Source organism: Schistocerca americana, chromosome 4 (genome assembly GCF_021461395.2).
Source record: "Schistocerca americana isolate TAMUIC-IGC-003095 chromosome 4, iqSchAmer2.1, whole genome shotgun sequence".
Classification (NCBI taxonomy): Eukaryota; Metazoa; Arthropoda; class Insecta; order Orthoptera; family Acrididae; genus Schistocerca; species Schistocerca americana.
In genome coordinates this window covers 564,625,677-564,652,260 of record NC_060122.1, presented here as the reverse complement: position 1 = coordinate 564,652,260, position 26,584 = coordinate 564,625,677, and the positions used below count along the sequence as shown (strand labels likewise).

Here is a 26,584-nt window from a genome sequence, read left to right as displayed (position 1 = left end):
TAACATCTTTTCAAGCTTATATTTATCAGTTTTATCTCTATTGATTTTCCACCCTGTACTTTAATGCATGTGCTAAAATGAATATTTCTGTGTGAGTAATTTTCTGGAGATAGAATCGTGCTACTTTTTGTGAGATCTTGGGACCATGTAGCAAGTGGATGACTCTTTGTAATAGTGGAAAGAACTGATAAATATTTCTGTTTATTATAATAATTTTGCTTTCAAATGATTCAAGAATTATGTGAAGAATTTGCTCTAAAGTTATGTAAAAATGTGAATGGGAGGCCATGTTGCTCTTTTAGCTGCCTTGTAGTGAGTCCTCCTATCAATATACTCTGCATGATAATAATCCCCAGTTCTTTGCAGTCACTATTGTAATTTTCATTCTGAAATAGTCAAACTCCCACATATACCTTCCTTTTCCCATCTAACCTTTTTACCATTAGAGCCATGGCAGGTGCAGAAAAAAGACAATTGTGCAGACCTCTGTTCAAGGCCCTTGATCTTATGACTGTTCCTGGCCTCTACATCTATGAGACAATTAAGTTGATACCAATGATAAGATTTTGTACATTATGTAAATATGTAATATTTTATACTGTACTGTACTTTGACAAATCCAATATCATGAATGTGATAATACAGGTGCTAAATAAAATAAATAAATAAATACCGTTTCCTAAACAAAACCCACAACTGTTTGAGGATATCCTGTTTAAGCATGATCATGAAACAAGAAACAAATATCAGTATAAGTTACCAACTCATAGGCTAAAACTGCTGGAGAAGACACCTTGCTATAGGGGTATGAGGCTGGGAAATAAAATCTGTGAAAAATTTAAAAATTATAAACCAGAAAAATTTGGACATCATTTTAAAAAATACCTAGCAAGTAAATATTATTACAGTGTAGAAGAATTTATGACTGACTGACACAAATAACTGTGCCTGATGTTATGTTTTATTCTGTCATGCTAAAAAAGTACTCTAAGTTAATAATTATTCTTAATTTTACTGTATTTTCAACATGATTATCTTAAAGCATTTTGTGGTACTTAAAATTACAAAATGCCTGTACAGGTAAATATTCTGTATACTTACAATTAGAAAGTAGCCTTAAACTGACGAGCCACCTATGTCCCAACCAGATGATTGTATATGATACATTATGTGACAAGAAATTTTCTATTCTATTCTACCCAATTCCTTATTGGGAGAGATGCCACTGCTGCAATGTCTGTTAATCCAATTAGATGAGTTTAAATTGGGAGATGATAGACTGAATTTCATAAATTAGTTATTCTTCTTATCTGTATTCATAAGTAAGGTACTTTGTGTAATTAATTTGATGTTTGCTTAAAGATCCTGTGACCCCATGAGATAAACATCCACAAGTTCGAACAGCATATCTCGGCCATTGAAAAATCTTTGACTGTTTAACCCTCAAACAGACACACCTATTTTCATGAAATGAGCAGGTGTGCGGTGCACTTTGTACATATATTGTCAAAATCTGTCAATATGCTACCAAGGAAAACACATATGAGCTAAATCACAGTTTAATTTTAGTTTATTTAAACAACAATACAAGGAACTTATATTACATTGCTAATTTACCATTTGATTAAGCAAATAATAAACTTTCATAATATCATCATGTTGGCAGAAAGTGGAGGAATATTAGCTTTTTCCACTAGCTGAGGCTTCATAATAGACAGTGCTAAATCTTTCCAGAAAATTCTTCTCTTCTTTTTTGGATTTGCCTCATTTGTATGAAAAATTATTTGAGCATTGATTCCTGCTAAATCCATTAGAGCACAGAATACAACAAATGGCCATCTGCTTGTCACCTGTGTGACGGAATACGCACCACCCACTTGATTGACTGTGTTGACTTCTCCCTTTGTTATATTGTAATCCATAACTATCTCTGGTTTACCTGTAACTTCTTCAATGGTTCCAAAATTGTACATAGTGTTAAGTAACATAACTGCCTTGTTTTGTCTCAGCACATATGAAACTAGCATCAATCATTCTGAAAACCAAATAAAAAGGAGTGGATTTCCCAGGTAAAAATTCTTGTGAGATTTAGTGTTTGTTTTTTCTCAATGTGCCAATTATTGTTAGTTGCTTTTTCAAAATGGAGTTGACTAAGGAATAGCTAGTGTACCAATTATCCAGTGTAATGTTTCTTCCTGAGCCTTCAGTGTAAGTAAATAGCCTTCCTATAATGTCACAGGGAGAATTATAAACATTGTATGGTCCTTTAGGTTGTTTTCCACTTTGTATTTCAATATTGCTAATCAAGAATGTTTTAGCATCTGCTGAAACAAAAATTGAATGTATATGTTCATGTATTTTACAATTTCATCAATCTTTTATGTTTCACTTGTGACCCATCTGACAACATGTGTAGGCTCAGGGAACATTTTCACAATTTTTTTTTTTTTTTTTTTTTTTTTTTTTTTTTTTTTTTTTTTTTTTTTTTTTTTTTTTTTTTTTTTTTCGAACTCACATTAGGACATATTTTATTCCGTATATACATTTTCTCCCTCTCGATAAAAAGACCATAAGTGTAGAGTGACTCTTCACAGTCATCATCTGAATCATGGACTTGATCAGAATCTGAATCATGGTTACTTTGTGTGATAAATTCCTCTTCTTCTTCAGAGTCATCATCGTTTTCGTGTCTGGTACAGAGTTGAATTCTGGATCCTCATTGAGTAACCAATCAATCTCATTGTGTGTCAGCTTTAATCTCACCCTGGACAGTGATTCATTCACTTGTTACACATTATCTTTTGATTTGATTAAAAAGGAACAAAATAAAAGTGAAGGAAGAGTTACTGGGCTGGGTACATGACACACTTTGTACACTAAGATGACACACTCACATTTTATTTTAAATTACTGTAGTTCATATGAACCTATGACAATACAACTTCTCGATGTGCTACCTGAAACAATAATGCAGGAATAGGTAGGGCTTACTATTGTAAAACAAAAATTGAACTGTGAATGACAATGCTATTTGCGGTTGGCACACTTTATACATAGGCATGCCTGCTAGAGGGTTAACCTAATGGTCCATGTCATCTTGCTTATTCAGTCTTCTGTATGACTTGCTGTAATGTGGACATTTGTACTTAACAAAATGAAATATCTCAAGTCTTACAGTATTAAGTGTGTTTTCCTTGGGCTACAACAGAATAGAATTTCCATAACCACATGAGAGTTTGCAAATCACTTATCAAGAAAAATGAAACTTTAATTATGTTGGATCTTGTGTTAATATTACATATTGTTTAATGAGTTAGTTTCATGATAAGGCTTCTTCTCTGACAACCTTAGAAAATCCTTCAGACATATACACATGAATTACTTGCCATTCTTTTATTCACAGGAAATTAATATGCCTCATTAGATGGCACTAAACTGAAATCGAAGAGAGTATATTATTAGACAACATATGGTGAGATATATTGATTACAGTCATCTTACGCAGTTTCTTCACCCTTTTATGTTGAATTCCACGTCTTCTTTTGACTGAGCAACAACTCACTGAATGTAACGTGTACTAAAATCCCATAATGCTACTTCTCGCTAGCAGACAGCTATTTTATACGGTGACCCTCATATTCAGGATCCTATCTCTGGAATTCCTCTGATTAGCCCCAGTCAGACTGGAGCATCAATTAGAGTAAATAATTCGATATGTACCTTTCCTTTTCGAAAGGTCCTTTTGCAGTTTTCTTTGTTTTTGGAAGGAATCAGTTTTCCCCTCACAACATTCCATTTGTGTTAATTATTTACAGGTTGTGTGTGTGTGTGTGTGTGTGTGTGTGTGTGTGTGTGTGTGTGTGTGTGTGTGTGTGTGTGTGTGTGTGTGTGTGTGCGCTCGCGTTTGTGCATGCATGTGTGTGTAAGGGGCGGAGGGGGGGGGGGGGGGGGGGGATAGATAATTAGCTCTGATATTGTGTGTCAGCTAACAGAAAGTGAGTTAATCTGGTTGTTCATTAGATAGTGTATTTAGGCATGGTATTAATGATGAGTGTTATGACCAATTTAGGTGCAAGAAAGTTATCAAATCTTGACAACATTCCCAAAGTCCTGTTAGTCATGGCAGAGTGAAATGCGCTTGTGATTAACCAATGGCTAGAGGGAGAAACAGACCTGTTATGTAGCACAATGGAGTAGGCTGCCAGTGAGCCAGAGCTGTTGGCTGCATGGAATGCAAAAGCTGTACAGGTGAACAGTCTCTCACACCACTGTCCAGGCTGTGCAAAGTAAAGACAGGCTCAGGGATCAGTGCATGACAAACACAGGTACATATAGAATTTGTGGAACCCACCAAACATTAAGAGATGTGTTGTGAAAGATGGAGAGTGACATCTGTATTCTTCCTTGCAGCCTGAAAGCCCTGGTGATGTGGAAAAATAGCAAGTAGCAAACTCAAACGAAAATCAGTGATTAGAGCACCAAGTTAAATGCATTTATAACAGAGACTATGGGTGTAACAATATATCTAATGTGAGAAATGAAAGAAGTGAAAGAAGATTTAGAAGCAGTAGAATCATGGAAGGAGGAGATGGCTGGGCATACAGGTGATGCAATACAGGACCATTCAGAGATGAAAAGCTGCTGGATAGTCATATAACTGGTGTTGAAAGTAGCAAAGTTAGTGTTACTGATGCAGTAACAGTAGATCCACATAAATTTGCAAAGTTCTTTTTGAGATAAATAAAGAGCATTTAAACTAGTGCAAGGGATTTTCCAGCAAGTGTCGTGTCATGAATAGGAAGTCAGTAAAGTCTTATAACAGCTAGAGACTCAGTCTGTTATGCTTGAACAACTGTCTGATAGAATTGATAGAAATTCTGATTGTGTGTATCCAGTTAGAATAAATTATATGTGAAGAGGTTCAGTCCCACATCACTAATTTATGAAAGTAGTGAATCACTGACTACTTTTCATTTCTTTTATCAACTTGCTCCTCAGATACATCTAATATGTATCCATGAGAGGAAATAAGAATAAAATAATAGCTGATGTTGATAGGTCTCAAAATGTGAAAACAAATTTGGTTTCTGATATAGACTTAGGAATAACTCATTGTGATTTATCTAAAGGAAAACAAAACACAAAGCAATCTAGTGACACATTTAGTTATGATGGTCCTCTATATTTACAACTACATTCATAGTCTGCAAACCCATGTGAAGTGCATGTGTGTGGTACCATGACTGTTTCAGTGCCTCTGGGCATTGGGTAATTGGACTAATATTGTAAGTCTTGTCTTCACAGTCCCTACAGGAGCAATACATAAGAGGGTGTCACATATTCAGACTTACAACTGGTTCTTGAAACTTAACAATTAAATTATGGCAGGATAGGTGGCATCTCTTTAGAAGTGTCTGCCAGCTCAGGATTTTCAGCCCTTCTGTAACACTCTCCTCTGGAGCAAATACACCTGTTATTATTCTTGCTACCATTCTTTACATATGTCAATACATTTTGTATGGGTTCCACATACTCAAGCAATATTCTATGTCAGATTGCACAATCTCCATCATAGACTTCATACAATTGTACAGTATCCTATCAATGAACCAAAGTCTACCACCTACTTTATATATAACTGAGTCCATGGGGTCATTCAGTTTTGTATCCTCACATATTGTTGCACTGAAGTTTTTACCTGAGTTTTCAATAATATTCTTCATGTGAATGGAGAGTTGTAAATGACATTCATTCAAGAAAGACCACGTGGTCCATAAATACCACCTCTGACATGCATGAAAACCAACCAAAATATTCAAATCATGATTTTTTGGTACTGTAGTCATACTATACTATACCGGTAGTTTCCAATTTTGTGAAGTACACAGTTTTATGTTTATGAACCATTACAGTACAATGGCAATATTTTCAATGCTTTGAAATCTTATCAAGATCTGGCTAAATATTTTTGCAGCTGTTTTAAAAATTTTTTTTTCCCTGCCCCTTCCCTTTTCCCCCTGTCCCCTCCCAAAGAGGACTTATAATGGCATTATCTGTAAAAAGTCTGAGGGTACAATTAAAATTTTCTGCCAGCTCATTGACGTACAACATGACCATAAAGGGTCGCAAAACAATTCTCTGCAGTATGTCTGAGGTTACTTCTATATCTGTTAATGACTCTCATTTGAAAATATCATGCTGCATCTTTTATCATTAACCCAGTGAATATGTTGTTTAACATCCTGTATGGCCTAAATTTCATTAAAAAATATTGGCTTGGTATTGAGTCAAATGTTTTTTTGAATTTAAGAAACACCGCATCTGCTTGATTTCCTTGGCCATGGCTTTCAGGATGCCATATTAGGGATGCACTAGCTGGGTTTCACATGACTGATGTTTTTGGAATCATGAATCAGCTCATTTTTTTCAAGGTACCTGATTATATTGGCTGTCTGTTTTGTCAATCACTTCAACTGCCCTTTAAGTAGACTGATGCAACCTGTGTCTTCTTCCAACTTCTAGGCACAGTTTTTGTTTGAGGTGTCTGTAGTATGACTAAATAAGGGTTTATTTCAGCACAGATACTGTACAGAAAATTGTATAGTATCTGATAGGGTTTACATCAGGCCCTGTGGCCTTGTTCCCCTTTAGCAAAATCAGCTGCCTCTCAAAACCATGGCAATACTAATGACAAATGTGTTGCTTCATATTTTCTGGGTTTTACTAGTAATGGACTTACATATCCAGAAGCACTTTACCTTCAAAACCATCATTGTTAATGTCACCAACTGCTGCTACTGTTGTCCCAAACTGTGCATTTCTTATTCCACCATCAATGTGTTCCATTTCTTTGTTCTATAAAAGAAAAGCAAATGTATTTCAAACTTGTATATAACAATAAAAGTGACATATTTAACTGTTTGATACAGCTTATGTCCAAAGATACTAGATTGATTTATTTTCTACTACTGTAAGTGCACAAAAACACTGGATACATAATGTAGGTACTCAGAGGTCAGATTTTTAATTACATCAGAAAGAGATAGTTTATTTATGGAAATAAGTAGCTTTACTTACTATTATTTCACCTCCTAAAGAGATATATATGCGACCTTGATCTGGGATGGAGGTAGTTGAATACCTTGGTGCACCAATGATCATATCATCATAACCATCTTTATTTATGTCTGCAGTTGCAATGCTGGCACCAAAGTACTCTCCAAGCTGTGTCCCTGTTATTTCAATTATTGGTGCAATATGATATTTTGCACTGTAGTCATAAAGCAGCACCTGTAACAATTGTAATGTCAAAAATGTGGTATTTATTGATTTAAATTAAATAAAAATGAACTTTGACAGTTGAATATGAAATGTGTGGAGAAAATACTCATAGCAGAAATAATGATGCTAATGTTATACGAAAGAAAACATAAACATTCAGTAATTAGTAAAATTTATGAATTACACCAATTACATATAAATCCCTGTTTTATATTATACAAAAGAATTTTGTTTAGAGCTTATTAAAAAACCAACCAACTTCATCTACAACAGCAAGAAGACAGTTAAACACTACATTTTTATTGGTTTTCATTAAGAATACATTGCATGCCACAAGGGCTTTGGCATTGGCACAAAGAATGTGATTTCATATAGCATAAGCCAGTATATTATATTACAAGGGGTTTCAATAAGTAATGTAACACAATTTTTTCCTTGTCCAATTTCAGATGAAAAAATGCAGAATTTGTTGTGAGACATCATGGAATATTCCTGCTTCACCATCTATAGTTTCACGAAGTTTTAATAGATGGTGATGCAATATGTAGCCTTCAAAAATGGTCCCTGTAATTTCCATTCATTCATAGAAGAGAGCTGTCATGGATTTTCTTTTGGGGGAAAACCAGAGAATTGCAGATATTCATAAGCACTTGCAGAATGCCTATGGAGACCTGGTAGTGAACAAAAGCATGGTGAGTCACAGGGTGAGATGTCCGCCATCATCGCAATGAGGTCATGCAAATCTGTCCAATGTCTGCTGTGACTGTAGCATTACATGAGTATTTCCAATATAGTTGGACCTACTTTGCATCATGTGAGTGTAGGGGACTCAAATCAAGTAGTGACCCATGACGTCATATCAACTTGAGATTTTTTTATACATGTAATTCATTTGTAAATTTTATTGATTCTTTGCAGAGTAAATAATTTAATTATGTACAGCATTTAATAGGTAATGTGTTTTAATGAGATAGATATAAATATGTTTTAACATAGGAAATCACTGTGCTGCATTATGCATGATATGTTTTCACTTTCTAAGAACAAAAACTTCCATGTTGCTCAAGAGCACGATCAAGTGGTCATCAAGTGCAGATCTGCTGTAACCTTCATTAACAGAATTGTTTATTTACAAACTGCAGTTGATTTAAAAATTATTCTAGAGAACCACAGCCCAACTTTGGTGCAAACAAATCACTCACAAATTCTAAAATATTGGCACGGAGTTTAAGATATGCGGCTGGATATCAGGCATTATCATCATGTTTATGATTCAGTAACATTAACCACAATTTATGGACATTAGCTTGATAATAACTATCAAATACTTATATGAGCAACATAGTAATCATCTTGATGCTTAAAGCAAGAGAGAAGCGATTTACTGATGGGATACGAAAAATTATAATCATTGCATAGTCAACTTGTTGATATGTTGCTTAGCAACTCATCAACAGACAGTGATAGAATTACTGAAATCATCTTTTAAGTATCCATGACCACTATGCACACACCAGAAACTAATTACTCTAACTGTGAGTGACTTCTGGATTGGACGAGTCTTTTTTTTTTTTTTTTTTTTTTCTCAGCTAATTGGTATTAATAAATTTCTTTCGAGGTTGAAACTTCATCAATGGTGTCACACTCATTCAGTTTAGTAGAATGATAGATAGATGGAATGACAACAATTATGTACTGTCCTGACATCTCACTAGTAATGAACTACTAGAAATCAGAGCATTTCAGGGTACAGTGATTCGACATTTGTTGCCAGCCTTGCAGATCAACAGCCCTGCTGCTCAGCGACCACCTTAGTGCCAATGTTGAACCTTGTGTTTCGGTTGGACTGCATTTTGAGTGTACTATGCAAAAATATTTATGTTAGAATAATAATGTCTTGTATAGAAATGTTGACTTTTATTGAGTATGTGTAATTTCAGTTCTGTTCCACCAGCTATATTTGGATTCATGCAAATGCAACATAAGTGTGGTAGACATTCACAAAAAGCCCTGAATAGAGGATGCTTTCCCTTAGTTGTACTTACAATGAGTATTATTCCTCACTTGACACTCCCATAGCCCACTGATCATGGTGCTCAGCCAAACTGCTGCCTACACTTCCTCTCTCGCCAGTCCTGAAATTACCAGACTGAATCTATGCATAACCTTGATTACCAAAGCTTCATCTAAAAATGTAAGATGACCCCATATTTTTAAAATGATGGATTTGAGAAAAACTTTTCTTATAGTCAGATAATTACAATAAAATGTCCTTCCACTGCATCAAACCCTGGAAAGTTTCAAAAAATTTCCACAGTCAGTTTAGCTTCTTCCATTCTTAAAACATTTTTCAGTTCATTTTAGAGCTGCATAATGAATAGCTGTGACTTTAAAACCAATTCTGACTTTATCTTTATTCCTGATGATAAGAGCCTCACCATGAGCTGTGATGTCTACATGGCAGACAGTTATTGCCCTCTGTCATAGGGTTGGTTAAGGGCCTAAGTGACACATAGGGTGCCAGTCTGAGAGGGGTGCCAAAGGTGCCACAGCCATAAGACATATGGGGAATACACCAATACACTCCTTTATACTTTAGTGTACATGCACCTCCCTTTTATGGCATTAGGGCAAACTTACAGGTGACATAATATTATCCTGTCCACCTACTGCCTCTCCTTCCCAGCCATTAACCACAAACCTCCAAACCTTCCTACCCCTTTCCACATCTTATCCCCCCTTGCCTCTAAAACCAACACAACACATCACCTAAGTCAAGCTGTACTGTGGAACAATATAACTCCTCAGGACAATACAGGAGCACATCACCTCAGAGCCTAGGAGCAGCCTTCAACATATAATACATACTTTTAAAAAATGCACAGTAAAATAAACACAAGACGAACACGTAACTGGTATAGAATCTAATACCAAGCATACAAATTTGAAAACTCTAATTAAATGTGATATGAGAATTGTATTGTTAAATGTAAACTTTTAAAGACAATTTCCTACATTTTGAGCACCTTGAATATATAAATAAGAAGATATGAGAGCTTAGAACACAAATTACATCTCAGGCATGCAAAGCAAATTTTCCATTTTTCTCCCCATAGTACACCAATGATAGAAAAACAGAAACTTTTTGAACTCCAAATACATTAATTTCTACACAAAACAATTCAGTAATTTCAATCTAGCCACCTGGCAACTAAGAAATACATCAAACATAATGGTGAGTAACTTCCTGAGACTATCTTTGACAATATGTCACAGAAGAAGTGATAAAATTACAATTCCTAGCGTCTGTTTATCTTACAATCTACAGTATAAAATAAGTGACTGCCATTAACATTCTGTAAATGGATGAGCCACCTCAACATAAAGTTATGTTATACCCCTCATTTTTTCTAGACCTTCTCTACCAGTGACCTATTAACTCAAAAGCTTTACTGGACATATTCACCACACAATCTGTAGTAGAAACAAGTTGATAGAGGAGCAGGAGCATAAGATCTGTGCCCTTCTCATACAGTTACAATATGCAGAGGAGTAAGTAGATAGGTTGAGGAGGGTTAAGGGTGCTGGGGAATGGGAACTGGCAGTTGGCAAGAAGGTGGCGAGGAGGAGGAGGTATTCAGACAGTTTTACTTCACATATATGCAATAGATTTGACCAACTCCTAGAGTTGAGTGGAGAGGAGACTGTTGTAGCTATAGGTGTATGAAATATGCAGCAATCCTCGGCAATTAGGAGGCCTAAGTCGGTTGCAAAGTGTAACAGAAAGAAAAAGGTTCTGCTGCTAGGTAGTTCACATGGTAGAGGTGTGGGCCAGCAGTGGCAGGAAGTGTCAGATAGTGAATACCAGGTGACCAGCATTGTGAAGCCTAGTGCAGGTTTGGCTCAGGTGACTGACAGCACAGGGGAGTTATGCAGAAATTTTACAAAAGGGGATCAGGTAGTGATTGTGGGTGGAACAGGGTAGGGTTGAGGAATATGATGTAGGTGGCGACCTAGTAAAGATAGTTACTTAAACTGGTGGCACTAATGTGCATTTCATACATCTGTTTCAGCTTCATGATCAGTCTCATCTTAATGTGGCTGTTACATGTGTTAACATGGGGTTGGAGAATGCACTGATGGCAGAGGACATGGGTCACACTGCAGTGTTGCCTGTTGAGTCTATCAACAGATCAGATTTCACTAGGCATGGCCAGCACTTCAATAGATAAAGGAAGAGGAGGCTGGTAAAGCTTATAGGTGACATTGTAGTGGGTGATGGTGGGATCACTCATGGAAAAATTCCTGTAGTAGTTGGTGTTAGACCTGTAACTTTTTTTGCTTAACGGAAGTCCCTCTTACTAAGGAATCAACTTCAGACATTCAGAGGAGGCCAGGTATCCAACTAGAGAAGGAATTAGCATATTTCATTGAAATATAAGAGGTATTAGAGATACAGTTGGTGAATTGCTTATACATGATGACTCTGACATTATTGGTACATCAGAGCACCACATAAATATTTCGGCAATTCAGAGGCTTCCTTTACCAGAGTACAGATTAGCTGGTTGTTTTTCAAGGAATTCCTTGTGGAGTGTGGGAGTGGCCATGTACTTAAAAAACAATATTCCGTTTGAGTCCACAGACATACCGCAGCACTGCACTGAACAGATGTTTGAATGTTGTGCAGGACTGTTGAATTTAATGAAACTAAACTTCTAATTGTCATTGTTATAGATAAATTAATTATATGTGGTGACTTCAATATTAATTTTACATTTGATTGTGCAAGAAAAAGAATGTTGGTAGGTCTCCTAAACTCGTATTATCTGATGCAGACTGTTTTTTTCCAACTAGTGTGCAGGGGAACAGTAGGACAGCCATAGACAATATTTTTATTCATTCTTCATTACTAGATGGGCATTCTGTTAGTAAAAGGGTGAATGGCCTTTCAGACTATGATGCATAAATCTGAACACTAAATGCTTTTGTTCGTAAACAAATGTCACATATAATTACAAACTATGTAAGAAAGCTAGTTCAATGCCAATAGAGAGTTTTTTAAAGTTCATTAAGGAACAAGAGTGGTAGGATTTTTATAGTGCTGATAACATAGATGACAAATATAATGCTTTTCTTAACACATTTATTATGCTCTTTGAGAGCTGCTTTCCATTAGAACATTCTAAAGGGGGACTAGCAGTAAAAGGCAGAATGGGTGGCTAACTAGTGGGATAAGGATATTGTGTTGAGCAAAGTGGGAATTATATCAAAATTTTAGATGTAGTCACACTCAGGCTACAGTATCCCATTACAAACAGTATTGTAAAATGCTTGAAAATGTTATTAGTAAGACAAAGATTATGTGGTATGCAAATAGCATAGCTAATTCACAGGATAAAATTGAAACCATATGGTCAGTTGTGAAGGACGTGTCTGGTCAGTAGCACAAGTTCAGTGATGTAAAGTCAGTTTGTAGTAAAAATATTTCTGTTATTGGTAAGTCAGATACATGTACTGCATTTAACAATCATTTTCTGAGCATTGCTGGTGAGTTCAATAAAAACTTAAGTTTCTACAGAGAATCATATATCTGTCTTGGAAAATGCCTTTCTGAGGCTGATGCTTGAAATACTCCTCTGTGATACTGAAAAGTGCAGAATGAGCCAATAATTAAATCACTGAAGACTGAGGACTCTCATTGATATGATTGAGTGCCTAGCAGAATATTGAAGTACTGTGCTGCACATGTTAGCCCTGTACTTAGCCATATTTGTAATTCTTCCATTAAGAATGGTCAGTTTCCTGAATGATTAAAGTACTCAGTAGTAAAGCTGTTTTATAAAAAGGGAGAAAGGGATAATGCAGACAATTTTAGACCTTGAAAAATTTTAACTCTGCAGCGGAGTGAGCGCTGATATGAAACTTCCTGGCAGATTAAAACTGTGTGCCGGACCAAGACACGAACTTGGGACCTTTGCCTTTCATCGGAAAGGGCTCTACCAACTGAGCTACCCAAGCTTGATTTGTGCCCCATCCTCACAGTTTTAATTCCGCCAGTACCTTCTCTCCTACCTTCCAAACTTCACAGAAGTTCTCCTGCATACCTTGCAGAACTTGCACTCCTGGAAGAAAGGATATTGCAGAGACATGGCTTAGCCACAGCTTAGGGGATGTTTCCAGGATGAAATTTTCACTCTGCAGCCATCAGTGTTTGCTAAAGTTATTGAAAAAGCAGTGCATGTAAGCATAATTGATCATTTTGTTGTTATTGTTGTGGTCTTCAGTCCTGAGACTGGTTTGATGCAGATCTTCATGCTACTCTTTCCTGTGCAAGCTTCTTCATCTCCCAGTACCTACCGCAATCTACATTCTCCTGAATCTGCTTAGTGTATTCATCTCTTGGTCTCCCTCTATGATTTTTACCCTCTACGCTGCCCTCCAGTATTAAATAGGTGATCCCTTGATGCTTCAGAACATTTCCTACCAACCGACCCCTTCTTCTAGTCAAGTTGTACCACAAACTCCTCTTCTCCCCAATTCTATTCAATACCTCCTCATTAGTTATGTGATCTACCCATCTAATCTTTAGCATTCTTTTGTAGCACCAGATTTTGAAAGCTTCTATTCACTTCTTGTCTAAACTATTTATCGTCCATGTTTCACTTCCATACATGGCTACACTCCAAACAAATAATTTCAGAAACGAATTTCTCTTCTTCAGAAATACTTTCCTTGCCATTACCAGTCTACATTTTATATCCTCTCTATTTCGACCATCATCAGTTACTTTGCTCCCCAAATAGCAAAACTCCTTTACTACTTTAAGTGTCTCATTTCCTAATCTAATTCCCTCAGCATCACCTGACTTAATTCGACTACATTCCATTATCCTCGTTTTGCTTTTGTTGATGTTCATCTTATACCCACCTTTCAAGACACTGTTCATTCCATTCAGCTGCTCATCCAAGTCCTTTGCTGTCTCTGACAGAATTACAATGTCATCAGCAAACCTCAAAGTTTTTATTTCTTCTCCATGGATTTTAACACCTACTCTGAATTTTTCTTTTGTTTCCTTTACTGCTTGCTCAATATACAGATGGAAAAGCCTTATTTAAATAAGGTGTTTGATTGTGGTGATCACAAAATATTGCTCCAGAAGTTGGACCATTACTGAATACAGGAAGTAGCTCAAAACTGGTTCACCTCTTTCTCTAGCTATAGACAGCATAAGGTCATTATTCACAGTGTTGACAATGTCTTTAAGGTGGGGTACAGTCAAATGGTGGTTGCCCCAGGGATCCGTGTTGGGGCCGCTCCTGTTCTTTATAGATATAAATGATGTGTCCTCTAGTATTATGGGTAATTCTAAAATATTTTTGGTTACTGATGACGTTAGCTTTGTAGTAAAGGATTTTGTGTGCAACATTGGCTCAGTTTCAAAAAGTGCAGTTCATGATATAAGTTCATAGCTTGTAGAAAAACTAATGCTAAATCACAATAAGGCTCAGTTTTTACAATTTCTACACACAATTCAGCAAATCCCAGAATTTTAATTTTACAGAATGGGCATTGGATTAGTGAAACTGAATCGTTCAGATTTCTAGGTGTTCAAATAGATAGTAAACTGTTGTGGAAAGCCCATCTTCAGAATCTTGTTCAAAGATGCTGATATTTTTACTGTTCAGATGGTATCTGAAGTAAGTGATCGATTGACACAAAAATTAACCTACTTTGCTTATTTTCATTTGCTTATGTCATACGATATTATGCTTGGGGGTAACTTTTCCTAATCTAACAGGATATTTTTGGCTCAGAAATGGGCAGTTCATTCAATAAGTAGTGCAATTTTGTGAACCTCTTGTCCACCCCTGCTCACTAGTCTGGGTCTTTTGACATTGGCCTCTCAATGTATATGTTGTTGTTGTTGTTGTTGTGGTCTTCAGTCCTGAGACTGGTTTCATGCAGCTCTCCACGCTACTCTATCCTGTGCGAGCTTCTTCATCTCCCAGTACCTACTGCAGCCTACAGCCTTTTGAATCTGCTTAGTGTATTCATCTCTTGGTCTCCCTCTCTGATTTTTACCCTCCACGCTGCCCTCCAATACTAAATTGGTGATCCCTTGATGCCTCAGAACATGTTCTACCAACCGATGCCTTCTTCTAGTCAAGTTGCGCCATAAACTCCTCTTCTCACTAATCCTATTCAGTACCTCCTCATTAGTTATGTGATCTACCCATCTAATCTTCAGCATTCTTCTGTAGCACCACATTTTGAAAGCTTCTATTCTCTTCTTGTCCAAACTATTTATCGTACATGTTTCACTTCCAGCCATGGCTACACTCCATACATATACTTTCAGAAATGACTTCCTGACACTTAAATCTATACTCAAAGTTAACAGATTTCTCTTCTTCAGAAACGCTTTTCTTGCCATTGCCAGTCTACATTTTATATCCTCTCTACTTCTACCATCATCAGTTATTTTGCTCCCCAAACAGCAAAACTACTTTACTACTTTAAGTGTCTCATTTCCTAATCTAATTCCCTCAGCATCACCCGACTTAATTCGACTACATTCCATTATTCTTGTTTTGCTTTTGTTTATTTTCTCCTTATATCCTCCTTTCAAGACACTATCCATTCCGTTCAACTGCTGTTCCAAGTCCTTTGCTGTCTCTGACAGAATTACAATGTCATCAGCGAACCTTAAAGTTTTTATTTCTTCTCCATGGATTTTAATACCTGATCCAAATTTTTCTTTTGTTTCCTTGACTGTTGACAACATCGGGGAGAGGCTACAACCCTGTCTCACTCCCTTCCCTACCACTGCCTCCCTTTCATGCCCCTCAACTTTTATCACTCCCATCTGGTTTCTGTACAAATTGTAAATAGCCTTTCACTCCCTGTATTTTACCCCTGCCACCTTCAGAATTTGAAAGAGAGTATTCCAGTCAACATTGACAAAAGCTTTCTCTAAGTCTACAAATGCTACAAATGTAGGTTTGCCTTTTCTTAATCTAGCTTCTAAAATAAATCGTAGGGTCAGTATTGCCTGACGTGTTCCCATATTTCTACGGAATCCAAACTGATCTCCCCCGAGTTCAGCTTCTACTAGATGTTCCATTTGTCTGTAAAGAATTCGCTTTAGTATTTTCCAGCCATGACTTGTTAAACTGATAGTTCAGTAATTTTCACATCTGTCAACGACTGCTGTCTTTGGGATTGGAATTATTATATTCTTCTTGAAGTCTGAGGGTATTTCGTCTGTGTCATACATTTTGCTTACCAGATGGCAGAGTTTTGTCACGACTGGCTCTCTCAAGGCTGTCAGTAGTTGTAATGGAATGTTGTTGACTCCGGGGCCTTGTTTCGCCTCAGGTCTTTCAGTGCTCCATCAAACTCGTCATGCAGTATCATATCTAACATTTCATCTTCATCTACATCCTCTTCCATTTCCATAATATTGTCCTCAAGAACATCGCCCTTGTATAGACCCTCTATATACTCCTACCACCTTTTTGCTTATCCTTCTTTGCTTACAACTGGGTTTCCATCTGAGCTCTTGATATTCATACAAGTGGTTCTCTTTTCTCCAAAGGTCTCTTTAATTTTCCTGTAGGCAGTATCTATCTTACCTCTAGTGAGATAAGCCTCTACATCCTTACATTTGTCATCTAGCCATGCCTGCTTAGCCATTTTGCACTTCCTGTCAATCCCATTTTTGAGACGTTTGTATTCCTTTTTGCCTGCTTCATTTATTGAATTTTTATATTTTCTCCTTTCATTAATTAAATTCAATATTTCTTCTGTCACCTAAGGATTTCTACTAGCCCTCATCTTTTCACCTACTTGATCCTCTGCTGCCTTCACTACTTCATCCCTCATTCCCTTATGCACTCCCTGAAACTCTGTACAACCTCCGGTTTAGTCAGTTTATCCAGGTCCCATCTCCTTAAATTCCCACCTTTTTGCAGTTTCTTCAGTTTTAATCTACAGTTCCTAACCAATAGATTGTGGTCAGAGTCAACATCTGCCCCTGGAAATGTCTCACAATTTAAAACCTGGTTCCTAAATCTCTGTCTTACCATTATAGAATCTATCTGAAACCTATCAGAATCTCAAGGCTTCTTCCATGTATACAACCTTCTTTTATGTTTCTTGAACCAAGTGTTAGCTATGATTAAGTTGTGCTCTGTTCAAAATTCCACCAGGCAGCTTCCTCTTTCATTTCTTACCCCTCAATCCATATTCACCTACTACGTTTCCTTCTCTCCCTTTTCCTACTACCAAATTCCAGTCACCCATGACTATTAAATTTTCGTCTTCCTTCACTATCTGAATAATTTCTTTTATTTCATCATACATTTCTTCAATTTCTTCATCATCTGCAGAGCTAGTTGGCATATAGACTTGTGCTACTGTAGTAGGCGTGGGCTTTGTGTCTATCTTGGCCACAACAATGTGTTCGCTGTGCTGTTTGTAGCAGCTTACCCGCTTTCCTATTGTTCTGTTCAGTATTAAACCTACTCCTGCATTACCACTATTTGACATTGTATTTATAATCCTGGATTCACCTGATCAAAAGTCTTGTTCCTCCTGCCACCGAAGTTCACTAATTTCCACTATATCCAACATTAACCTATCCATTTCCCTTTTTAAATTTATTAACCTACCTGCCCAATTAAGGGATCTGACATTCCATGCTCCGATCCATAGAACGCTTGTTTTCTTTCTCCTGATAATGATGTCCTCTTGAGTAGTCCCGGCGTGGAGATCTGATTCGGGGACTATTTTACCTCCAGAATATTTTACCCAAGAGGACGCCATCATCATTTATTCATACAGTAAAGCTTCCTGCCCTCAGGAGAAATTACGGCCATAGTTATGTGGACATGTGTCCGGAAATGCTTAATTTCCATGTTAGAGCTCATTTTAGTTTCGTCAGTACGTACTGTACTTCCTTGATTCACAGCCAATTGAAGGAAGGTAATGTTGACTTCAGTGCCTTGTGTTGACATGCGACTTATTGCTCTACAGTACTAGCATCAAGCACATCAGTACATAGCATCAACAGGTTAGTGTTCATCACGAACGTGGTTTTGCAGTCAGTGCAATGTTTACAAATGCGGAGTTGGCAGATGCCCATTTGATGTATGGATTAGCACGGGGCAATAGCCGTGGCGTGGTATGTTTGTATTGAGACAGATTTCCGGAACGAAGGTGTCCCGACAGGAAGACGTTCGAAGCAATTGATCGGTGTCTTAGGGAGCACGGAACATTCCAGCCTATGACTCGCAACTGGGGAAGACCTAGAACAATGAGGACACCTGCAATGGATGAGGCAATTCTTCGTGCAGTTGATGATAACCCTAATGTCAGCATCAGACAAGTTGCTGCTGTACAAGGTAACGTTGACCACGTCACTGTATGGAGAGTGCTATGGGAGAACCAGTTGTTTCCGTACCATGTACAGCATGTGCAGACACTATCAGCAGCTGATTGGCCTCCACGGGTACACTTCTGCAAATGGTTCATCCAACAATGTGTCAATCCTCATTTCAGTGCAAATGTTCTCTTTACGGATGAGGCTTCATTCCAACGTGATCAAATTGTAAATTTGCACAATCAACATGTGTCGGCTGATGAGAATCTGCACACAATTGTGCAATCACGTCATCAACACAGATTTTCTGTGAACATTTGGGCAGGCATTGTTGGCGATGTCTTGATTGGGCCCCATGTTCTTCCACCTACCCTCAATGGAGCACGTTATCATGATTTTATAAGAGATATTCTACCTCTGCTGCTAGAACATGTGCCTTTACAAGTACAACACAACATGTGGTTCATGTACGATGGAGCTCCTGCACATTTCCGTCGAAGTGTTCTTACACTTCTCAACAACAGATTCGGTGACCGATGGATTGGTAGAGGCAGACCAATTCCATGGCCTCCACGCTCTCCTCACCTCAACCCTCTTGACTTTCATTTATGGGGGCATTTGAAAGCTGTTGTCTACGCAACCCCGGTACCAAATGTAGAGACTCTTCGTGCCCGTATTGTGGACAGCTGTGATACAATACGCCATTCTCCAGGGCTGCATCAGCGTATCAGGGAGTCCATGCAACGGATGGTGGATGCATGTATCCTTGCTAACAGAGGTCATTTTGAACATTTCCTGTAACAAAGTGTCTGAAGTCATGCTGGTACGTTCTGTTGCTGTGTGTTTCCATTCCATGATTAATGTGATTTGAAGAGAAGTAATAAAATGAGCTCTAACATGGAAAGTTAGTGTTTCCGGACACCTGTCCACATAACATATTTTCTTTCTTTGTGTGTGAGGAATGTTTCTTTACTGTCATTTCTTGTTAACAATATCAGAGCATTCACTCAGTTAATACCTGGTAGAAATCCAGTCTGCATTTGGATCGCGCTTCCTTACCTCTTGTGCAGAAATGTGTGGGGTATATTGCTGCATCCATTTTCAATAAGATACCAAAAATCTTATCAGTAATCCAAGCACTTTCAAATCAAAACTGAAGTGTTTTCTCATGTGTTATTCCTTCTATTCTGCTCATGAGTTCCTTGAAAAATTAAGCTGATTCTAATGTTATATTGTTGATTGTGTTTAATTAAACTTATGGCTCGACTTTTTTTGTTTCATATACATTTTATTTTATCTGTTATTACTTTTATGTTGTAATTTCACATAGTGACACATTCCATGACCTTGGAGATTTTCTCCTCAATTTGGTCCTATACAACTAAATGGGTAAATGACTGATTGCCAGTGAGACTTTTTCCAATGAATTAGTACACCAATATCCATACATTGCCCATCCAATATCTGCATAAGTAGGTGTCTGAGAGTCAGCCATACATCACTTGCCACTGCTCCTCACATTCATGTATAAAGAAAACTTCTTAGATAACCAACTGAAAAGCATCCAGACAATAATTTTCCCAACTGCTGTCCCAGAAAGTCTTGTACCTCTTACATTGCTTTTGCTCTGTGGCACTGTTCATAATATTTGTGTAGAAGAAGAAATGGCACTCATTTAGTGATTACAGACAACTGAGTGTTCAGACAGTACCAACTGTTCTGCAAAATATATCAAAGCCTCTGGTTTGTACACCATCTAAATTTGCTGGATGACTTCGGACTCTATAGTGTAGCAGGAACCTTTCAGTTATTTATGACTGTAATCGCTCATATGTATTTAGTCTCCAATGTACACACTGACAACAACCTCATCACATAATCTGAAGAGGCAGAACATATCAACCACTTATGGTATATTTTTAGATGGTTTTGTAAACAAGACCTGGTCTTTCATCCATCAAGCAGTGGATATTCAGTCAGTGCTCAAGGCTTAATCACTATTGTCACAATTTCAAAGTAATTCATAATGGACAAGCTAAGGTGCTTCCTTGGATTATACAACTTCTATTAAAGGTTTGTCCACAAAAATACACTGACAGAGGCTCAGAATAACAATACCTTAAACATTCTCTAATTACTTGAGATGTATCAAGATGAACAACTGTAACAGACATTGCCTTTAATGTTTGTGATATTAAGATAACCATCATAGATGCAGCGCTCTTACCTCACCTGTCATTATAAACTCCTGTAGCTTTCGCAGTAGATGCATCAGCAAATGCAATACAGTGCTATTGATTTGTGTGGTGTCAGTTAAGTGCAACCAATTGGATACTTTAGCAAACCATTTGGTCAGCGTTTGACAGAGAACACTTGATTGAAGGTGAGCAACTCACACTTCACATGTAACAAAAATCACTAACTTCTTTCAAAAACTAGGGAAAGCACTGTCATGCTAGATGCCACACCTAGACTAAATTGTCCACTTTAAAACCAATGTAAGACAAGATAAAATAAAGCAGAGTAAACCAACAAATATTCTTTCTTACACTGAGACAATCAAAAAATAAGTACATCTACATCCAAATGACTAGAATTCTCACTTAAGTGCCTGGAAGAGGTTTCTTTCAACCACCTTCTAACAGTTTCTTTACCATTCCAGTCCCTAACAGCATGTGAGTAAAATGAACAGTTAAATGTTTCTGTACCAGCTCTGATTCATCTTATTTTATTGTGATGATCATTTCTCCCTATGTAGGCTGGCAATGATAAAAAAATTTCAGTTTCAGAGGAGAAAGCTGGTGACTCAAGTTTTGTGAAAAGACCTTGTCACAAGGAAAATTGTCTTTGTATTTCCATCCCAGCAGGCTTACTAAATCTGTCACACTCTTCACTTTTTCATGATCACACAAAATGAGTTACCCTTCTTTGAACATTTCTGATGTCCTATGTCAGTTCTATCATTTAAGGATCCCATACTGCACAGCAATATTCCAGCAGAGGATGAACAAGCACAGTGTAGGCATCCTCTTTAGTACACCTTGTAGTGGGACACCCTCCACACTACCTTTTTTTTAATAGAAATAATCGATACCATGTATACTATCGATTCTTCTATAGTTGAACATTCTCGGCTGTTTCACTGAAAGAATTTCATTTGATTTTGTGTACATTGTACTAAACTTCAGGCTAAAATTTACCAAAAGAAATTAATTTGTTGCAATCAATATGTATTTAAGGTTAAAATTCTTCTTCTTCTGGAAATGATTGAAACTATACTTAACATTCCTATTAATAATTGCACAATCTGACAATAATTATAAAATTTATTTCTGGACTCATTTACAAAGGTTGATGTATTTTGGCAAAGATTCATCTTTTGTCAAGAAAGTATGTAAACTCCTTCGCCTTGTAAATTCTTTGGAATATTGTGAGTACTACAGAATGTAGGGAGTAGTGGGTATGCCTCTGATAGAAATGCACATATTTTGCTAATCTTGTCATCAACCATGTAATTAATGGTTTTATGAAAATGGAAATTGTGAAGTTGGTGTGACATAGAAGAATGGAACAAAATAAAAGAAAATCATAGCAACAGATAGTACTTCATCAGTTATTTAGTCATCAGGAATGTACAACATTATAAGTCAAAATTTCAACCGCAAAAATGTACCCCTAGACACAAGACTTGGAGCCAACAAGAGAAAATGAAGACAAGCAAAAAGTTTTGCTTTTGTATATCTTATGCCTCTCAAACCTTTTGAAAATAATGAAGAGACTAAGAGAAATTTAATAGTGATGTGTGGGAGGGTAAGATTGCGAGTGTGGGCATGAGCCATGATCTGTTGACTGATAATGAAGTCTTGTCTGTTGCAGAAGAAGAAAGGACCGTGTTTAGTTTCATTTCCAGCTTTTATGTACATACAGAAACTCCAATCACTTGACAAAAGAAGACCCGAGAGCTGCTCAACAAAGCCGGATAAAAAATGACAAGATAATATCAACAATGGCAGACTGGATCAATTGAAACAGTACTTTACAACTACGATGAGAGACATCAATAAGAAAAAAATTAAATACAGGCTATTTGTGAAATTAATATTTTTTGTGGAGTCTTGTGATTGCTAGGATAATGGATAGAGACAAGGGTTGCGGTGATGAAAGTTGTAGGACATAGCCTAGAGATGTTCGAACAAAGTGAAAGTGTAGTCAGCAAAGAAACAGTGAAACCAAATACTATGCAGTTGATTTTGGCAAAATTGAGTGCAGTTACTGATCAGTTAACAGAAATACAAACTGAAAACAATCATAAAATGGACAGGGTACAATACCAAATAGACCAACTTAGTAATCAGGTTTTGGAACTAAAAAATGGATTGTCAGGTGGATAAAAAAAGTGTGAATGAAAAAAATCGATGTCTTAGAAAATAAATTTATTGTTTTGGAAAATGAGTTAGTTGCACAATCTTCAAACAGGAGAAGAATGTTAATGACATCAAAGTTCAAAAAAGGTTGTAGGAAAAAAAGAAAGAAAAAAAATGGAACAGAACTTTAGTTGTTTAGATAAAAAAAAAATTTAATGTTGAAAACACTATGCTAACTAATGCAAATGCTTTTGATCATAAAATTTCAGTAGTTCAGGACAATTGCATTCACAACAATCAGTATTCATACAATCAAAGTTTTCCATCAGACAATTTACATCCAGTGGATTTTCTGCACCACTGTAGAGACAGTTTGTGTCAGGTATGAGTGACAATCAAAAAATAAAGTTTGTTAAAAGATGTCTTGAAGGTGAAGCATTGTCTTGGGTAAATCTAAATTTAAGCCAGTGGGAGACATATCAAAGTTTCACAAAGAGTTTTTTAAACAAATTTTGGTCAGAAGCTGAGCAAGGAAGAATTAAAAGTGAATTACTGAATGGTGCAAATTATAGGAATATGGATGGATATGTGAAGAGTTCTGGGAGAATCAACTTAAGAAATTAGCGCTTCTCGACAGGCCAATTGACCAAATGACGTTGATTGATGCACTGAAAACGAGATTACCAGAAAGATTGCAGCAGGCTTTTGCACATGGACCTGATGATTGCCTTGAACAATTTTTACAATATGTTGACAATGTGGATAGGACAGTAGAAAGAAGCATATATCATAACAATCAAAATGATAGAGATCACAATGGTAACTACAGAATTGGAGATAATGGTAATTTCTATCAGGGTTGAAATGGCAACAGAGATAGAAACCCTGAACATCAGCAGAATAGGAATAAGGGAAGTAGCCATGGTCAGATCAATAGAAGAAATAATCATAGAGGTGGCCATTCGGGAAAGGGCAATTCACCTCAATGAAGTCCATAGTTTTGGGGTGAGGAAACATAATAAGTTCAGGACCCCTAATTTAGTGACCGCTGTGGTCGCAGGTTCGAATCCTGCCTCGGGCAAGGATGTGTGTGATGTCCTTAGGTTAATATATTAGAGGGAAACATTCCACGCGGCAAAAATATATTTAAAAACAAAGATGATGTGACTTACCATCCGAAAGCGCTGGCAGGTTGATAGAAACACAAACAGACACATACATACACACAAAATTCAAGCTTTCGCAACAAACTGTTGCCTTATCAGGAAAGAGGGAAGGAGAGGGAAAGACGAAAGGAAGTGGGTTTTAAGGGAGAGGGTAAGGAGTCATTCCAATCCCGGGAGTGGAAAGACTTACCTTAGGGGGAAAAAAGGAAGGGTATACACTTGCACACACACACACACACACACACACACATATCCATCCACACTTATACAGTCTGCTTGCGTCTGTATATGTGTGGATGGATATGTGTGTGTGTGCGAGTGTATACCCTTCCTTTTTTCTCCCTAAGGTAAGTCTTTCCACTCCTGGGATTGGAATGACGCCTTACCCTCTCCCTTAAAACCCACTTCCTTTCGTCTTTTCCTCTCCTTCGCTCTTTCCTGATGAGGCAACAGTTTGTTGTGAATGCTTGAATTTTGTGTGTATGTATGTGTCTGTTTGTGTTTCTATTGACCTGCCAGCGCTTTCGGATGGTAAGTCACATCATCTTTGTTTTTAAATATATGTCCTTAGGTTGGTTAGGTTTAAGTAGTTCTAAGTTCTAGGGGACTGATGACTTCAGCAGTTAAGTTCCATAGTGCTCAGAGCTATTTGAACCATTTTGAATCCCTAATTTACACTTGCATTTAGACATTAATAACACTGTATTTTCAGGTTTTTGTGATATCAAGACTTTTCCATGAATTTTCAGGCATAGAACTGCATAAATTCAGATTCTTCTTCTAATATTTTGGCTGAATACCATCCAGCCATCTTCAGAGTGAGCCAAGGTGCAGACGCAGTGGTTCAGTCCTCGGGTTTAAAAGGTCAGAGCAAGTGCTGGGGCATTAGTCACCTCAGCTCACTCTGAAGATGACCTGCATGGTATTCAGCCTAAATATTAGAAGAAAAATCTGAATTTATATGGCTGCACACCCAATACTATGTGGAATAATAATGTGTCACAAGTATCTGAAGTTAAACAGAAGGAACAATAGATTTCTCATGTATGTTTTGATCAAAAGTTTTGAAATACTATGTTTGATTATAGTAATGTAGATACTCATCACAAACCAGAATGTGAGTGTAATGATAATTTTGATGTATTGTGTTTTAATCATTGTTTCTCTTGGTCAGAAAACAGTGTTACTGATGTATGCAAAACGGGTGATGACTGTACGGAATATGGATTAGGTGGCCTTTTTTTTTGTAGATGTGAATGAGAGCTGTGAAATGACTGAGGTTGGTAGACTGAGACTGGTAGCTTATTGCAAATGAATGTATGATGCTGATGAGACTTGTGTTGTTATTGATGTTATTGATGAAGTAGTTTTGGAAGAAAATGATGATGAAGTTGATGATGATGATGATGATGATGAGTATCAGGTTTTTCTAGAGTTTAAGAATAATAAATTTTCAGAGTTATTTGAGAATACAGGTACAGTAGGTGATGTATGTGATGATGAAAGTGAGAGTCATTGAATACCAGTCCTGTCAAAACAGTTTTTCATTAATGTCATGCAGAGTAATGATCCAAACAGTAAAGCTGAGTTATCTGTAAGCATAGAGCATAAAGGTGAAAACTTTTTGAAATTTCTTTGGGACCAGATTGATGATAACATAGATAAATGTGCATTCTGGAATAAGTTAGCTATGGCTAGTCAAAATTTATATCCAAATTGGTGGAATGAAGTGAAAGAAGATCTAAGTAGGAAATGAAATTTTGAGAGCAATTAATTTTGTGCTCCTTTTGTAATAAGTAATGTTATTTGTGTTATGGAACCCATTCAGTGTGTTAAACCTTTACCTGATAATGTAAGTAACTGAAGTAATACTGTGATACCAGTAAAGTTGATAAAACCCTGTAAGAATAGTGTGGATCTAGCATTGATGAAATTGAACACACTTGATGACATTCTGGTCTCTGAAAAGGCATGGGAACAACATTTGAACCTGTTAGGAGATGTGGTCTCAGAATTAGAATCATGAGGCATGCTTTTGAAAATAGGCAAGTGTAAATTTGGTGTGGAAGAAGTTAAATTTTTAGGACATGTTATATCTGCAAAAGGAACTGCACCTGATAAAGAGAAACTTGATGATATTGCTAATTTTCCTACTCCTCACAACAAAAAACAGCTTAAATCATTTTTTTTAGGTTAACTTCTTTTTACAGAAAATTTTGTAGCAGCTAAGCTTTGAATGGTCCATGCTTGTGAGAATGTTTGAAAAAGAATACCATTTGGTATTGGAATCAGGAGTGTCAGGATGCTTTTGATGAGACCAAAGGACAGTTGTGTGAAACTCAGGTTGTGTTCAGACCAGATTTGTCTATTCCTTTTTGTATTATGAC

At 37.0% G+C, this 26,584-nt stretch overlaps 1 protein-coding gene across 1 annotated transcript in view; it reads right to left on the bottom strand.

The window, feature by feature from the left end:
- Window positions 1-26,584, bottom strand: part of LOC124614041 (integrin alpha-4-like) — a 560,480-nt gene that overhangs the window by 306,502 nt on the left and 227,394 nt on the right. Inside the window, exons 9-10 of the mRNA XM_047142871.1 lie at window positions 7,078-7,290; window positions 6,759-6,855 (exon numbers count right to left, since the gene is read on the bottom strand). Of these exons, the coding sequence (XP_046998827.1) occupies window positions 6,759-6,855; window positions 7,078-7,290 (310 nt within the window). The remainder of the gene's footprint in view (window positions 1-6,758; window positions 6,856-7,077; window positions 7,291-26,584) is intronic.